At 33.9% G+C, this 19,247-nt stretch overlaps 1 protein-coding gene across 3 annotated transcripts in view; it reads left to right on the forward strand.

Moving 5' to 3' along the window:
• ZBBX (zinc finger B-box domain containing) overlaps window positions 1-19,247 on the forward strand; it is a 119,211-nt gene that overhangs the window by 85,245 nt on the left and 14,719 nt on the right. For 2 of the 3 annotated variants that reach the window (XM_059163579.1, XM_059163580.1), the window contains 5 exons: window positions 999-1,078; window positions 3,422-3,561; window positions 8,415-8,722; window positions 12,267-12,420; window positions 13,223-13,339. In XM_059163579.1, the coding sequence (XP_059019562.1) occupies window positions 999-1,078; window positions 3,422-3,561; window positions 8,415-8,722; window positions 12,267-12,420; window positions 13,223-13,339 (799 nt within the window). The remainder of the gene's footprint in view (window positions 1-998; window positions 1,079-3,421; window positions 3,562-8,414; window positions 8,723-12,266; window positions 12,421-13,222; window positions 13,340-19,247) is intronic. The other variant, XM_059163581.1, reaches the window with a different exon arrangement.

Below are 19,247 nucleotides of genomic sequence, written 5' to 3' on the forward strand. Positions count from 1 at the left end.
GTAAAACAGTATTATTTTTAGTGTAGGCAGTCCATTTCTGAGCTGTACTGATACTGTGCCATTTTTGGAAGTGTGTAGTGTGGGAAATGTACTACTTTTAACTTATATAAATGTAGTTTAGTGTTTGTTTTGCTTAGGTCTTTATGTTATCAGTCTTTTTAAACAAAAATTAGTCTCCTAATATCATATCTGTTTAATATAATTTGTATACATGTTGTTTCTTGAACGCCATCTAATATTATATTCTATTTAAAGGAAAAATAGTACTAAGATTTAAGGGATTTAGTATAATAATAACTTGGATACAAACCTCTAGAAGACAAAAAGTAAAATCAACAGGAGCTCTTGCCAGTCAGGGGTAGAGCTTTTGTGAAAGGTTTAAGTTTTGACAAAACTTAATGTGTTAGCACATTTCTGACTTTCTAGTTATCTGGTAGCTGAATGTACAACTTGTCCTCAATATTTCTCTCACTGTGGTTCTCATAGAAAAAGACTAGAAGAGAAGTATCTATTTAAGGACCACTTTCTTCTTTTGGTTAATAACTTCTGCTCTTTTTGCATGTATGCCTAGAAACATTTTAATTCTCTTCTGGGTAAATTTAAGATATAGAATAAATAAACACATGTGCTTGCGTATATATGTGTGTGCTTGTCATTATTTTGTTGAAGCACAGAGTAAGCTTAATAACATGCTGTTCAGAGGACTAAAAACACTTGTCACTAGCCTACTTGGCACTTAGTAGTTACGTAATAAAACAGCTGTTAGTGTTATTTCTAGGTGTGATAGTAAGGATAAAATGGCTGACACAGAAAATGCCCTCAACAAATAGTTGTATTTGTTTAGTTCTTCTAGAACTCATGTTCTATGGCACATAGCCAGAAAGCTAATGACATTATTTGTAGGAAGAAAATTCTCTAAATACTACATACTTGTTAGCTGGTTAATGTGTAATACATTTATTGAATATACTGATATTATACTACATGTATTTAATAAGACTTATGAAGAGGAATTTGAAGAACCAGGAGACCCAGTGCCCTATAAAGTTGAGTTAGCAGATGCGGATAGTCAACAAAGGTAAGATCTTGCTAACTCACTTTTGATGCTTATTAAAAACCTACTCTCAAAATCAACTATTTCTTTACATGAGAAATTCATGATGTAAAAAACATGTGACTTCATGGGCGCCTGGGTGGCTCAGTGGGTTAAGCCTCTGCCTTCGGCTCAGGTCATGATCTCAGGGTCCTGGGATCGAGCCCCACATCGGGCTCTCTGCTCGGCAAGGAGCCTGCTTCCTCCTCTCTCTATGTTTGCCTCTCTGCCTACTTGTGATCTCTCTCTCTGTGTCAAATAAATAAATAAAATATTAAAAAAAAAACATGTGACTTCAATGTTAGAATATATTTTACCAAAGCCATGTTTAAATTTGTGTACAATATTGCTAATATTTGCCAACATTCAAAGCAACATGGTTATAATGGTATGTTTATATTCTTACCTAGTATCTGGATTATTTAATAAATACTTCTGATTTTAGCATCGTTATTTGAAGTAACTTACCAAGGGTGATGTGTGTCATATGAGCTTTCTTCTTTTCTCCAAAGATATTCTTTGAATTGTTCTTATTTTAGTTTGCTATGAACCCTAAATAAAAAGTTATATTAATGATTAGTTTGAGAAACAAAAGGGCTCCCAAACTATAGATTAGTTACTAGGTAGATTTTACTATGTGATAAATAAGTACAGTATAGTATAGTATAACAGCTCACTTTGCAACTTTTTTTTTAGAATTTTGTCATTTCCAAGTGAAAAATAATAGCTGTATCTGTTAGTAATGATAAAAGGACTCTGGGTCTTCTTTGCTTTTAAAAGTTTAGCCAGGGTTTCATGTGTTTTGATTACAAAGTATTAAGTTGGGTAAAGAGCAGAGTGAGATTTCTGTTAAGTAGCTCCTATGCCAATTTTTTGCTTATACATTCAGATCAACTTAAGCCCTATCAGCATTTTGGAATAGCAGTGGGCCTAAGGGATATCCTTGGACCTGTCCCTTTCCTAAGGGAAAAGACCCATGTTTGGACGCATAGACCCAGATGTCTAGCAGCCAATGTGCTTTTCGCAGGAGATAACCTTTTAGTCAGTAGATAAAAGATTTGTATGAACTACTGTATTCCTAAGAAAATGAATGACTTATCTGCTCTCTAATTTGGTTCTTTTATATGTCTTATTGCAAGTCTTGCTTTGACTTCCAAGTAAGGTATTACAGAAGGCAGAGAAAGTTACTGATCATGGTTTGGCAATGGTTTTGTCTCTTGGGTATGGAGGTGCCTGTAGAGTTTCTTCCCTTTTTTTTTAAAAAAAAGATTTTATTTGTCAAAGAGAGAAAGAAAAGGGGAGCACAAACAGGGGAGTGGCAAGCAGAGCAAGCAGAGAGAGAAGCAGGCTCTCTACTGAGCAAGGAGCCAGATGTGGGACTTGATCCCAGGACTGAGCCTGAGGTGGGAGTCGATCCCAGGACCCTGTGATCATGACCTGAGTGGAAGGCAGACGCTTAACCCCCTGAGCCACCCAGGCATCCCAAGTTTCTTTCTTTCTAAGGAGAACCATAAAGAATCATAAGTGACACAGTAGCATAATCCAGTTTTTATGTGGTACTACGTAAAGCTTGCATATTGGATATTATTAAATATTAGATATTTTAAAATATATTATTCAATTCATAGAAAGTGTTGTTTGAATTGTACATATGCAAGTATATAGTAACCATCATTAAAAATTGAAAATAAATATCATCTATTGCTTTTTAACCCACTGAGCCACCCAGGCCCATCCCCCCCTTTTTTTTTTAAAGATTTAATTAACTTATTTGATAGAGATTACAAGTAGTCAGAGAGGCAGGCAGAGAGAGAGGAGGGAGCAGGCTCCCTGCCGAGCAGAGAGCCCAGTGCTGGGCTCTATCCCAGTACACTGAGATCACAACCTGAGCCAAAGTCAGAGGCTTTAACCCACCACGTATTGCTGTTTGACTCTGATAGTTCATTGATAAACAAATAAAAAGTTTATTTAAGTAATAAAACCCTGATTTTACCAGATTTCAATACACTAGTAGATAACTCTCCATTTTTAGAAGAAATAATATCAAGAACAAACTTATTTCAGAATATTTTTTAAAAGAGGTTTTCAATTGACATTGTTCATCAAATCAGATCTGACCAGTTACCTCTTTCTTTAAAATCCATAATACTATTTAGTTACTTGTGGTTTAGAATGTGTCCACAGTAAGGTTAAAAAAATATTAAATTATTGTGAATAACCCTATTCCCTGAAGGTTTTACTGTAATTTTAATAAGATGGGCCTTTTTACATTCTTTTCTATATCGTTTCTTTCAATTCTTCTCTTTTGTTTACCCTGAAACATGAAAGTTGCACATTTCATGAGTATCAGAATACTTTTCTATATGAAACTGACATCCATCAACATCATGTTTCCACCAAGGAAAAAACAGACCTCTTACATCTTCATCTGAACAACAGCTCTTCTTACTGTAAAAATAACTCAAAAGGTAACTTTTTTCCTTGTAGATTAATATTATTAACAATAAATGTTGGCAAGTTAATAAAACCAGTAGGTATTGCAGTGTGTAAAAGCTTTTCTTATTATGATGTTTATTTTAAGCCCCAAAAACTTAGTACTTAGAAACACTTGGTTGAAGATATAGTTATTTAGCAAATACTCTGTCCAGTCAATGGGGAACAGTGTCTGTAATCAGAAGAAAAGCAGGCAATGTTGGCTGGTCTGTCTGAAAGTTATTGTGGACTGAGCTAGCATTTAAAAGGTTACATGGGCAGGCTTTTAGTGAAGAAAATCTAATTGACACCTTGTTGCCTGCCTTGCATTAAATCTCCCAAAATATTCAAATTTGATGTAAAGTTTCACATAATTGATAAAACCAAACAAAACCAATCATCATGTTTATATATCTACATTGTTATTACTAATAAATTCCTTAGAATTTATCGATTAGAATGCTGGGTGTAAATGTCTGGTTTCAATTTCCAGATGGTGAGAGCACCATTTAAAGACAGTCACAATAAATTATCTTAGTCCGGGAAGTCAAATTTCATTTCCATTTCTGTCTTAAATCATTGTGTGACCTTGAATATGTCACTTGCTTTCTTAGATTGCATTTTCCTAAACTAAAACATAGGAACTAGATTATTTCTAATCTGCCTTTCTAATATAATTTTATTCTATTTAGAATTTTCAGAAAAACTAATAATGTGTCTTATATAAAAGATTTGAGAGATACTCGAGAGCATTATTTAAAATAACTAGTTATAAAACTGATGATTACTTTTGATTGGGTAATAGATGGTAGAGCCATGATTTGTGATAATCCTGCTGGTCTTGACATCTTCAACTAATAAGCCTCTAAATTATTATGACCAACTATGAACTATATCCACATGGGAATTTAGGACTTCACAGGGCTCCAAAAAGATATTTTCTTATCTACCTGGAGCATGGTGTTCCAGTTGTCTTTGAGGAAATGCTGAATATAAATATCCATTAAGTGTTACTTTACAAGATACTTGATTTATGTAAATAGACTTGACTTTTTAAAGCAGTTTTAGGTTCACAGCAAAACTGAGCAGGATATACAGATCGTTCCCTTATACAATCTGCATTCACAGACTCATAGCTTCTGCTACCATCAACATCCCAAACCAGAGTAGTACATTTTTTACAATCAACAAACATATATTGACACACTATTATCACCCAATATCCATAGTTCACATTAGGGTTCACTCTTGATATTGTACTTTCTGTGGGTTTGGACAAATTTATAATGACATGTATCCACCATTATAGTATCATAAAAAAATCATTATAGTGCCCTGCCTTTTTATGTTACCTCCCTGCCTCCTAACTCCTGGCAACCACTGATCTTTTCACTTTATAGTTTAGCCTTTTCCAGAATGTCATGTATGTATGTCAAGCTGGAATGATATGATGTGCAATCTTTTCATATTGGCTTTTTTCACCTAGTAATATGCACTTAAAGGTGCCTCCATGTCTTTTCATGGATTGATAGCTCTTTTTTTTTAGTACTGAATAATATTTCATTATCTGGATGTATCACAATTTATTTATACATTCACTTATTGAAGGACAACGTGTTGATTCTGGATTTTGGTAATTATGAATAAAGCTGTTATAAACATCCATGTATATTTGAAGATAACTTTTCATCCCACTTGGGTAAATACCAAGGATTGCAATTGTTAGATCACATAGTAACAATATGTTTAGTTTTGTAAAAAAATCACCAAACTGTCTTCCAAAGTAGCTGTACTATTTGCATTCCCAAAGCAATAAATGAGACTTCTTGTTCTCTACATCCTTGCCAGCATTTGGTATTGTCAGTGTTTTGGATTTTTGTCATTCCAAAAATTGTGGGGTGGATTTCATTGTTGTTTTAACTTGCAATTCCCTAATAGCATATGATGTTGAGCACCTTTTCATATGCTTATTTGCCATCTATGTATCTTCTTTGATGAAGGTCTATTAAGGTGTTTGGCCCATTTTTAAATTGAGCTCTCCATTTTCTTACTGTTGAGATTTTAGATTTTTTAATATTTTTGAGATATAATATTCATGAGATATGTATTTTGCAGATATTTTCCCTAAGTCTATGGCTCGTCTTCTCATTCTCTTGGCAGCGTCTTTTACAGAACAGATTTTTAATTTTAATGAGGCTCAGCTTATAAATTATTTGTTTCATGGATCCTGGTCTTGGTGTGTGTCTTAAAATGTCATCACCATACCCAAAATCATCTAGATTTTTAGGTTCTAAGGGTTTTATAGTTTTGCATTTCATATTTAGGTGTATCATTCTTTTGAGTTAATTTTTGTGAAGTGTGGAAGGTCTGTGTTCAGATTATTTTGGAGGCATGTGGATGTCCAACTCTAGCACCACTTGTTGTAAAGAGTTTCTTTTTTCCATTATTTTGCCTTTGCTGTTTGACAAAGATCAATTGTCTATATTTTGGGAGACTATCTATAGATTCTCTGATATGTTCCATTGATGTATTTTTTCTATACTTTTACCAATACCACATTGTCTTTGTTACTACAATTGTTTAGTAATTTTTGAAGTTGTATAGTGTCAGTCCTGTGACATTGTTCTTCTCCTTCCATATTGTGTTGGCTTTTCTGGGTCTTTTGCCTCTCTATATAAACTTTAGAATCATTTTATCAATATCCACAAAATAACTTGCTGGGATTTTAATTGGGATTGAACGAATCTATAGATTAAGTTGGGAAGAAGTGATATTTTGACAATATCGAGTCTTCCTATCTGTGAACATGGACTATCTCTCCATTTATTTAGTTCCTTGATTTCTTTCATCAGAGATTTTTGTTTTCCTCATATAAATCTTTTACATAGTTTAAGTTCACTCTTAAGTATTTCAGTTTTTGAGTACTAATGGCATTGTGTTGTTAATTTCAAATTCTACTTATTCATGTTGTTGTATGGGCAGGTGATTGATTTTTGTATCTTGATCTCGTATCCTTGCCATCATCACTTATCAGTTCTAGGAGTTTTTTGGTTGATACTTTCAGAATTTGTACATAAATAATCATGCCATCTGTGAACAAAATTAGATTTATTTCTTCCTTCTTAATCTGTATACTTATTTTCTTGTTTTATTGCATTAACTATGACTTGTACAGTGTTGGGAAGGTGTTGTGAGAGGAGACATCCTTGATTTGTTTTTGATAGTAGGGTTAAATCATCTAGTATATTGTTAAGTATGATGTTAACTCTAGGGCTTTTTATAGATAGTCTTTATCAAGTTGAGGAAGTTCCTTTTTGTTTCTGGTTTGCATCTATTGATATGATCTTGTGATTTTTCTTCTTTAACCTCTTGATGTGACATATTCGATTATTGGTTTTCAAATGTTGAATCAAGACATCTGATTTTTATGGCTTTATGGGCCTTCCACTGAATAGAATAAATTAAATCATACCTATACTTTCTTCATCATATTTTTAAAGATCATTAAAATGCAGCTTTGTCACCTCTTCAGCAACATTTGATCCTAATAATAGAATTTTGCAATCTTGCAAAAATATTGCAGAGGTTAGTTGTAGACATTTACATAGAGGAAATAGCATCTTTTTGTACCAAAAAATCAATTAATTTCTATTGAAGTTTAGGAGGAAAATGCAGCATTATTATGGAAGTTTCCTTAAGTTGAACAGTTTTTATAAAGTTATGCTTGTAAAAATATTTCTCTGATATACAAGTTACTGTATTTCTCATAGTACTTATGGTGAGAGGTGGTAGTTGTTGGAAATGGAGGTTCTAAATACTATGTGTAATTGCTAAGCTATACAAACATTTGATTGCAACAAGTAAGTCCTTTGGGCAGCAAGGCAGAATTTACATCACTGGAGAGTATTTTAGTCATAGCCTTTACTATTTTATACCATCTATTTATAGAGATAAGATATTTATATTGGAAAGAGCATAGGGATAATCAGATGAAGCTATATTCCATCTGGATAATGATAAACATACTGTTAGTTAAAATGAATGCAGTATGGCATAAAAATTGTTAAAGAATTTTTATTCTTCTTAAAATTAAGACCAATGTTTCACAACCCTGGTTGCACATTATAATCACCTGGAGAACTTTGTGGAGGGAGGTGGAAGAAGCAGTGCTTGAATCCCACTCCCAGTGTCTGATTTAATTGGTTTGGGGTCAGGCTCATACACTGACAATTTTAAAGAGTACTTTCAGGTGATTCCATTGTGCACCCAGGTTGAAAACCAATGATCTAAAGCAACTCATTTATTTAAAGCAGACATAATGAGATGGTGACTAATATAATCTTGCTCATTTTGTAGCTTTCCAGAGGCAGGTGTCCCAGCTGAAACATTTTCTGTGCCCCTAACTGGTACTGCTCTTTCATCTGCAGATCTCCCCTTGCCCTCACCTCATCACTAGGCATGTTAAAGAAAAGACGCAAAATGTGGAAATAAGGTTCTCTCTGCATTATTTTTCATAAATTGCCAATATAAAACTGGAGTGGGAGAAGATGTAGGAAAGTAGGAATTGAACCACAGGCTGAAGTAAAAATGTGCATCAATTTTGACATTTCATTACAACATAAAATCTTGCCTCCTTCCTTTAGTCTGGTCCATTAAGGTTTGAATGTATCAGTAAATTATGATTATCATTTATAAACATTAACAGAGTAAATATATTTTAACACTGAGATCTCGGTAAAGAAATGTTGATAAAATAGTGCTTATTGATAAAGGTTTACACCACAAAACTTTTGGTTTATTAACAGTTTAGTTAATTTATTTAAGTTTTGTAAATAATTGTTTTCAACAGCAGGAACTTCAGATACTGAATTTGAAATCATTGTGGATCCTGATGTTTATTTTCCTGCCATTGAGAAAATAGGGGAAAGCAGCATTTCTGAAAGAAATTTCAAGGATAAAATGATAGATACAGAGAGTAATCAAAAGTCTGGTGATTCCTGCGTATCACTTGAGAGCAAGGCTTCTTTGCCAAGCATAGATTTAAAAAAACCTTCCATTAAGGAGCAGTTACCTCAGGACATCAAAGAATCCTTGGAATTTAGCAATCTGCATGAGAGGCCAAACTTTGAAGATTCTAAAGCTACGGAGTTGCCACTGGTAAATCTCTATTGTGTTTATTACATTAAAAATTTTATATGAAATGTCATAAGAAAATTTTATATTGACATCTTATATTCTTAAACATTACTACCTATTGAAGTTAAAATTTGCTACCTTATATTATCATGAGACAGTTGAAGAATGACTCCTATGGGAAAGAATGTTAATGACCTATAGGAAAAATTCTAATATGGTAAATGCCATTATAACAAACGGTTTTATGTGACAACACTTTAAGGCCCACCTCATGCACCATAGTAAGAGAGCTGTTACTTTTCTAAATGAAATTTATTATTAGAAATAATTTAGCATAATAAATCCTTTCTAGCTTTTTACAGAATATAGTCACTGTTAAAAAAAATGAAATAAATGCAGATATGTAGATATAACTAGTCTTTGTGGCTTAATGTAAGTACAAGGTTTTAAAGGTGGTTCCTTCAGAAAAATGGCTAATAAATAAATAGGGATATAGTTTTCATTTCATCTTAGAGGAAAAAGTAAAGTAGCTCGTCATTGCATTAATGCCCAGTTTTGAAACTATATTTGAATCTCTGTTCTATACAAAAAAATCTTAGGTAATCATGATTACGTAATACAAATTTTGGAAATTAGGCAAGTCAAATGTTTTAATAACCCTTCAAAGTTATATGAAATGAATCTTCATGACGCCTAAAGTGAAGTTGGGACCAAAACCACAGAAGAATGACTATGGATTTGTTGCCCCTTCTGCTTGGGGGATTGGATTTGGGGCCCACCTTGTGATGGGTCTTCTTCCTTTTTGAAATGCAAAATTGGAACTGAGACCTTTGCAAAAGCTTTTGATCCGTAGAAGTCTTCTCAGTCACTGGAAGAATACCCTGGGAGACATGCTCACAGATGCAACAAGATGAAGAGAAACTGATTTCTGCAGAGGAACTGGGACAGATCAATAAAATACCTTACCTGAAAAATGGAAATTTTGGGCTTTCATTTAACATAGGTTTACAGTTTAAATATATATTTCTTGCTTAGGAGCTCCAAGCCAACAAATTCACATTAATTTTAATCCATTTATGTTGATACCTTAATGTGTCTGCCAGAAGAAATCCAATTCCTTCTAGAAGACATTCTCACAATTTAGCTGATAATAGATCTCAAAAACAAAGCCTCATTGCAGAGGAGCTTTTCTTCCTCCTCCCTCAGTGAAGAAAGCAATCAGACTGAATTTCTGCAAACAGAACTCTAATTTTCCAATTTCCACATGGCCTCATGAAGAGGACTAAGTGACAACCTACACATGCATTGTCCTGTGTTAAGGGAGAGGAATCCTAGAGCACAAGGACCCCAATTCTTTTATAATGGTTGCAAGCCTGCCTGACCTATGCCGTAGGGCGAGACATTCTCTGCTGTAACCTAATAAAAGGCGGTTGGTCAAAGCTCACAGATATGTAATCTGTGGTAATTTGTATAATGGAAAGCAATCTAGCAGTTAAAATGAATGGCATAGGACTATTTCTATTTATATGGATCCATCTAAAAAAATATGGCATTAAAATTTAAATGTAAAAGGGCACGTAGAGATAAGTCAGTATTTTTGGAAACATTTAAGACATAACTTTTTATGGATACATTCAGATGTAGTAATAGTCAAAAACATGCATTGGAATTAAGTATGTCTACTTCAATGCAATAATACAATTAGCTCTAAAGACTAATTTTTTGGCATGGATATCTGAAGCAAATATATATTTTTTAAGATTTAAAAATCTTTATATGTATTTGAGAGGGTGGAGGAGAGGCAGAGAATCTGAAGAGGACTCCATGCTGAGTGTGGAGCCTGATACAGGGCTTGATCCTACTAATGTGAGATCATGACCTGAGCGAAACCAAGAGTCAGACATTCAACTGACTGAGCCACCCAGGCACCCGTGAAATGAATATTTTAAATTACTGATATTAAATTGTGTGATCAAGTCATGTTATAGATAATACATATCTACATACTTAAAGTATTTCGTAATTAGAATTGAAGCGTTACAGAGCTACTAACCATATTTTGATTACTTATACTACTATAGTAAAAAAAAAGTGGTAAATGATTATGTCACAGAAAACAGTGCTTTTTATATAGTGATAGAATCTACTTTGTTTTAATCTGTGATGACTAGACATGAATTGTTTTTATTCTCTTTCTGCTGTAAGAGAAGCTATTCCTTGAGCAGAGACTACTTAAAAATCTATGTTGCTGCAGTAGAAAATTTAAGATTGAGCAGTGGGGGCAGTTTTTAGCAGTAGTATTACTTGACTTGCACTGGAGTGCACGATCATTCATTTTGCACTTCAGTTTTCAGAAACTGAGTCCTTCCTGAAGGTGGAAACTGTGGAATTCAGTACCAAGTTGTAGAGCAGCAGCAGTGGAATAGGGCCGGGTGCCGGGAAGAAAACATGGACTAGTTAGGGGCTCTTGGTTCTGGTTTTGACACCATCAATAGTAGTCTGGGAAACAAACCAATCCACTTTCTTTTTCTTATCTCTCAACTGATGCTTTACAAAAACGCTCCAGATTTGCAGTTGTCTAATACAAATAAGAGCTGCACTAGAGCTGAAGGGTTGCTATAAATTGAAAATCAGTGTCCTGGACAACCAGGGAAAATGCCATGAATAGAGCCAACTTAGATTTGTCTTTGAAGGAGGTGCTTTATTGGTCACTAGCTTTGTTTTGTAACGTTTTATCATTTATATGACTTATAAATTTGAATGGACTTATAATTTTTTGTGTTGTTTACTGCCTGGAAACAGACTGTATTTGGGCATTAATTAGATCCATTAGGGAACTGTTAAATACGGAAAGCACTCTGATTATGTTTTAAGCCCATCTAGAGCTCTCACGTCTGAATCTCTAATCTGTTACTTACTAGAATCATGTATGTTTTAATCCCATTAATATTCTTCCCTAGGATGAAACATATCACAAAATGAATTCGTAGGGCGGGAAAGTAAGCCTATGCTTCACATCAGCCAAACCTAGGTGTGCTAGTTTCTAATTGTATGACCTTCTCAAATAACTTAGCTTGCTCTTGCCTCTGTTTACTACATAGATGTTTGTTTCATAATGAATATTTTGTTAACTTGGATTTTGTCCATGACAAGTTTTATTCCCTTTGGTATTCTACTTTCATCTTTGAAATTAGTTTATATATAGACAAAGATACTAATTCAAAAGCACAGCATATGAGGAAGAATCTGTTTTCCAGAGTAACTTAGGCACGAAGACACTAAGGGAAGAAAATAAAAGGAGGGAGAAAGGTGACCTTTTCTTTTGTGATCTTCTGTCCTTCTTGGATTGATGACAACTTTCAGATAATTACAATAATTGTGGTTTATATATTTTTCAGGACTTACTATATATAAATGTTGTGTTATTTTCTATGTCTTCACTATAAGAACCTAAATCTGATGAGGAGAGAATTTGTGCCAAGAACATAGTAGGTGCTCAATGAATGAATGTGCTGCTTTGTGTTGATGAGATAAACTTAATTTTGTTGAATATTTTGTTTCCTAGTTGTTACAAGAAATAGCCCTCAGAAGTAAGCCTATAACTGAACAATATCAAGGACTTGAAAGATTCTTTGTTTTTGATAAAAATGAAAGACTCAACTTACTTCCTTCTCATAGCTTAGAATGCAGCTATTCCAGTACTAGGATTACAACTGCAGGTAAATTCAGACATGAAATCAGATGGCCTGTGGACCAACCTAACAATTTCCTGACATTTTTTTTTTTTTAAACAGCTCATCCTCATTTTCGGAAATACTGGGCAATTCTGTTCAATGAATAAAGTCATTTTCTTCTTCTCCAGCTGAAATTATTAACCCTCTGTGAGTTGCCACATATTTATATTTGAGGCTACTCTCAGAATGTGAGAGAATATAAGTATAATGAGACTGAGGAGAGATTATTTTTAGAATTTAGAAATGTAGCCTTTACTAAATTGTGAAATAGAAATTCTTTGAATCAGTTAATTAGCTGCTAAGTATTGTATGATGATTCTTAAATACCATCCTAAAAGCAAATATAAAAACTCAGGATTTATAGGAATTTTTGAAACATAGCTGGAATTTCCTTCTGCAAGTTCTGGTATCACCTATATTCTTAGGTTTCCCATGTATTCAGATATGTTTATTCATGTACTGTTATGCTTTATGTTATATTGTTATATACTTAAAGTATTTATTTTTATTATATATTAAGTATATTGTTATATACTTAAGTATTTGTTTTTATTCAAATGTATATGTGATATCTTTGCAATTTACAGTTTATTTCTTTTTATTATGCTATGCAAATCTAATGTTTTTATTATATATTTATGAGATTTCTGTCTTTTATAATATATCCCTCACTCTTATCAATGTTCCTTATTTAGATTATCCAGTAAGATGATAAATAAAATAAAGCCATAATATGGATCTCTCTGCTTTTTAAGATTTAAATTAGCTTACAGTTTTTCCATTTCAGGAGACAGAGAGTGGATTCCAGACCGTAGCATAAGTACATATGCTGATAATGCAGTCACCTTGGGTGTTCAGCAGAGTGCCCAGAACCCGTCAATGAGTAGAACACAACGAAAAATGGGTAAGATCAGCTGGAAGGCCACAGTGCCATACTGATGACTCACTGTGTTCTTTAGTTTCTCTGAGCAGTTTACTAGGTACCTGAAAATTAGTTTTTGCAGTTTCATAATGTGAACATATTCATTTTACTGGCTGCCTTACATTTTTTTTCCAAAACCAAAAAAGCAAGACTTGTCATATTCTTCTCAACAACATGAGTTCAGTCTCTTAGTTATTTTTGCTACAATGCATTAGTAAATAGTATTTTTTAAATGTAGCTCAGGGTATGGTGTGTATTTTAAACAATCCTCATAAAGTACATACTCAGTTTTATTACACTCTGGGACACAGTGTATTTGTTCTAGATTTTGCATATCATACACTTGGTTCACATTATGATCAGACATAGCCATTTGTGAAAGGAATGGTTTATGTTAAGATTGCTTTCTGTAGCCATGGTTGAGACACCTCTGTTCTACATCTCGTGCTGAATATGTTAACCCTGAAATTTTGATTTACGTTCATTGACTCCATTCACTAACCAAAATAGTCTTAAGATTGTCTCTACGATAACTCTTTTGAATGTTGAATCTCACTGTAATATTTTCCTAGAGAATGTACGCAGAGAATTTTGACATCATTAAAATCAGTAGTTTTCTTATGTCATTATTATTATTATCCAAGAACACCTGTTGCAGTAAGTTTGCTTTATACTGAATTTCATGTGAAGTTGCTGTAGATGACTGATGAATTAAGGCAATTCAACAGACCTGTGTTGAGTATGTTGGCCTGATGCTGGGCCCTGAGGAAAAAGGGATGCGTAAGTCATGTTCCCTGATCTCTAGGAGCTCACAGGTTTAGGAAGAACGCTTGACAGGGGGGTTATTTGCCTTCATCTGAATGCCATCTTCAAGCCAGAGATTTAATTACAGATGATTTGTCCAAATATGCAAAATTTATATGTCTCTCTTGCCCTAAATCCTATGATTCAAACTCTGGCTAGCTTAGATCCCTTTCATATGCATTTATGTTGATAATCTGCCAGATTTAAAACATTTTTTTTCATGAAATAACCATCCATTTATTATAAATGTTTTTTGGCTCTATAATTAGGTACCTGTTCTCACATCAAAGTCTCAAGCAGCTTCAAAACTTCTGGTAGCTTCATTTGGAGGCAGCCAAAGGAACTGTTTTAAGTTACCACATATTGCTGAAAACAAATTCATATGCATGCTATGAGAAATGTGTTATCAGGACAAATCTTTATAGATAAGATGCCAAATGCCTTTAAGTCTCGATCTGGAGTGATCAGTTGAAATCAGTAATTTACTATAAGAGACATTTGTGGAAGCACTTACTGTAAGCCAGGCACTGCAGACATGGTGAGACAAAAGCCGCCCTCATCCCTGAGCTTAGGCTAAGGCAGAAGGTCTAGAATGTTAGTGTGAGCATAACCACCTGAGAAGCCTGTTGTAGTGTGGATTTCACCACCTCATTCTTAATATTCTGATTTATTAAAGTTGAGATAGGAGCTAGAAATTTGTACTTATTTTATCAATAATTCCATGTTATGCTGATGTAGGCAGTCCAAAAATCATACTTAGGGAAAACTGCTATATAGATACATAAACACATAAATTACCCCATATAAAATACACATTTTGTAAGAGGACTTTGAATAACATACTTTTGGAGACTGACAGGTAATTGATAATCATAGTACATGCGATCAGTTATAGTAAAGGTAGGTACATGTGCAGTCTTTTTAGGAATGGAGATGGTAAAATTATTGCTTTGCTGTTAAAAGGTGTAGATCACCAAGGTGTTAGAGACCAGGTGACATTTCATCTAAGTCTTAAGGAATTAATAAGATGTACCAGTTAGGGACAGAGGGAAAGGACTTTCTGAACAGAAGCAGTATCCTGAAATAAAAATTAAATTTTTCTGGCTAAGCCACAAGTTATCAAAATCTTATGTTCTCAACTGATGCTAGTGGATAAAGGAATTCTTCTGTAAGATTTTTAAGTCTGTGAATGTAGAAACACAATAGCTATGAAATACGGCAGCAAGCCCATTGATCTCCCCAACTCCTGCCAAAACCTCTTGCTCACCCACCCCATTTTTCTGTGTCTGTCTACAAAACCATATAAGCATTGGTAAGATGGTCAGGAGCTTTCTTGTCTCTCTCTTACCCTCTACAGCCGAGTCATCTCTAGATTCTGTTGATTTCAGCTCTGAGACTGATCCCGAATCTGACTGCTTCTACCTTTATTCCAGAGGAGCCTAAGCCAGTTGTCCATTATCTCTCAATTTCACTTCTTGCCTTTCTTGAAAACAAGTTTTAGTAAGTAATTTCTATCAAATTATACTGTTTATAGTCAGTGAGTGAATTGTTTATAGCCGTAAAATTGTTTATAGTTTATAGGGAGCTAATCACATTTTCTTTCAACTTAAAGCATAAATTGTATCTTGTCATTCTCCTGCTTAAAAGCATTTTATAGCTTCTTATAGAAGACAGGAAAAAAAAAAAAAAAACCCACGACATCTCTTACCAGACATCACACAGCAGTACTGAGCTGGCCTTGCCCAACTCTGCTAACAGTGGTCCTCTCACAGTGCAGCTACACTGGCTGGCTTCTTTTTGTTTTCAAAAAGAAGCTCCTTAGCTTTAGAATTTGCTCTTCCATCTAACCTGGAATGGTCTGTAGCTTCTTTCTCACTCTTCACACCATTTTTCAAATGATCGTTTCTTTTCCATTTTTCTATCTCAGCCCAGACGCTGCTTCCTTAGAGAAGCCTCCTGAAACCACCTTAACTAATGCCAGCCTCTTGAGACCCCCGTCACACTTACCTTATTTTTCCTTCTCCTAGAAACTAATAATAGTTTCTAATAATAGATGTAATTATTGTACTTGTTTACTAGTAATAGATGAAATTATTTTATTTATTTATTTTTTGCTCATCCTAAGCTTGGTTGGAAAGAAAGTGAGGACCTAGCCTGTCCTTTTCTTTGTTGCGTCCTCAGTGATGGAACACAGCCTGGCATATTGTCAGCACTTAGCAACCGTGTCTGAAGGAGGGAAGCAGGAGAGCAAGACTGTGTGTTAATTTGCAGTACAGCTTGAGGGTAGAGGCAATGTCTCATTCACTTTTGAACACCCTGAACCTGACACAGTGCCTGACAATTTCAGGATATGACAAATGATTTTTATAATTTAATTGAATTGGGTATTAATTCATAGGCTTTCAGAGTTGGAGAGGATTTGAGATATTCTGTCCCAACTCCTAAGTTACTCCTAACTTTTGTAGGTTGAAATATATTTGCATGCCTTAGGTCACAAGATGATTTCTAATTCAGTGAGAATGGACAAGTGCTTCCCACTTTAGCCTTCTTTCCAATAACCCATACTGCTAAAAAAATGCCCATCTATGTGTCAAGAACTCTTAGAAAATATATTTTTATGTTTTAAAGTATAAATGCTTAGTAATTTACACAGAAGAACAAGAATGTCAAAAGGCAATGATGTTTCACAACCTTTATTCAGAAATAAAATAGTGGCTTCTTTGATCAGATGTTATTTGTTACTGAGACACTACACAAAAAGCATGTTGCTCTATTGATATTTCATCCAGTTCTAATGTTTTTATTTAGACTGGCAATAACAGTTATTGTACTAAATACCATTCACTGAGTGATTCAGACTTTCATATTCTTGTCTGTATTCTTGTGCCCATAGTCCAAAGCGCCCTTCTCTTTTATCTTACCAATAGCAAGCAAAGTCTCATTAGTAGTCATGGAGCACATTTTCTTTAGCTAATACCAAGGAGAGTTTTTTAAGTTATTTTCAGAGTATAACTGTGGTCACTGGTAATCTATAATTTTGTAAGATTACATTGCCAGCAATGGCACAAGTTACTCTAAAAAGAACTTCTTATGTTCCTAATCTACAGGCTGAACTTAAAAAAAAAAAAAATTATAGAGCGCTCCCTTCAATCATGGCACTTTTCATTAGTGTCAGTCTTAACGGTGTTTCAAATTTTAACCCCCGCATTAACATCAATAAGCTTCTACATTAATAAGCCTGTACAGAGAACAATATACTCATCTAAATAAACAAAATAAATAAATAAAATCAAGGACCAGATTGAAGCTTCTGCTGTCTCTTTCTATGTTTGGGGGACTTTATATTAGTCTTTAAACATATTTTCCACAAAAAGATGGTCTGTTTGCTGCATGCATGTCCCACCCTCAGTGTACTTGTTTTCTCAACTGGGATCACTTAACGTCTAATACTGTGGCAACCAGATGTTGTCACAACAGTTTGGCAAGTGTTTGTGCTCTTCTGAATCTTCTGAAGGACATCCATATTATGCTAAATTTTTCTCGACTCATATTTGCCTGTGTTGGCAGAAGTCCGGTTCTTCCTCATAACATCTTCCACTGGTTTTATTTTAGTCAGAGTTCTGCATTCCTCTGAATTTTACTTGACTGGGACAGAGCACAATACAAATAGAAGGGTATCATTTTCTCCGTAGATGCAGAACTTTCAATTCATATAGTTGAATTATTGTTATACTCACATTTCCACATTAGCTCTTCTTGCTCTGGCTTTGCTATGTAAGAATGGCAAGGTTGCTTTTTTGTGTGTCATGTATTCTTATGTATTTGTTTATTTTATATATGATGTACTCCTGTGTATTACAGGTAAAAGGGGAAATTATTTCCAAATTCTAGCCTTTAAAGTAATCCATAAGGATATTTGCATTTGTATGTCCTCAAACATAGATACATTTTTGTCAATAATTTTTCTTCATAATTATCTCTGTGCTCATAGACAAAAAGGTCAGAATCTTATTTTAATTTATTCATAATTTCATTCCGACAAAAAATATTTTCAAAATTGATTTCTGAAATGTTCATTAAAATTGGTGCCCTTTGGGACTTACCTTAGTTTTAATTGCTTAAATAATTACGTACTACATTAGGATGCTTCTTGGAGTACCAGCTACATTCAAAGTATATTTTTAAGTTTAAAAAAAAGACAAATTCAGTAGTTTTTGAATGTTTAATGCATGACAACTACCTGTAGCTGTCCTTCTGAATCTTACATTTTCCTTCGAATTGAGTGGGCATAATGTTATAATGGCGTATGTTCATTCAAATAATGATTTTCATGATATTGACAGTAGTGCTTCTTTAAATAAATAATCCAACATTTTACACAAAGCCAATTCTCATTAAGGGGACACAAGGTTATCTTATATTTATATTTAATATGAAAATATTAATCTAAATAAGAACAGTGATTTAGTACATATAAAATACCTACACTCTGAATTTCTAAATTTGTACTTTGAATATTCCCTTGACCTTCATTAAAGAATTTTGTGAGTAGTATCAAAAGATAGATATACGTATCTATCAATAGATAGATGGATATATGTAGATAGAGAAAGAGAGAGAAATAGTTATGTTAGTTAAGATTTGAAGGGATCTTTTTTCCTGCTATGAAAGAAACACAAATGTTAAAGAAACCAACTAAACGAAGTCAAAACAAAGTTGTGACTACCATAGTGGAACAAAGTAATAACCCAAGTTAGATCTGTGTTTCTGGAACTTTTCCACTAAAGTGCCCTCTATAGCAGCAGAAACTGAACTTATATTTAGGAAAATTAGAAATAGAATCTCAATTTCTTGAAAGCCTGTGTTTTTCTAGAAGATTTCGCATACTATTATTTTGTCTCTATATCTGTCTCAATAGAAGAATGTTACACACCATCAAAAAAATTCACGGGGAAGTGGTCCCATGTCTATTCTATGGTTTATTTTTTTTCTCTTACAAGGCACAGTGTGATATCATCCTAGAATTTAAGAAACATGACATAGTTTGGGATGTTTAGGGAACAGATTATAAGATTGGATATTGGAT

The sequence above is a fragment of the Mustela lutreola genome, chromosome 2 (assembly GCF_030435805.1).
Source record: "Mustela lutreola isolate mMusLut2 chromosome 2, mMusLut2.pri, whole genome shotgun sequence".
In the NCBI taxonomy this organism is placed as follows: domain Eukaryota; kingdom Metazoa; phylum Chordata; class Mammalia; order Carnivora; family Mustelidae; genus Mustela; species Mustela lutreola.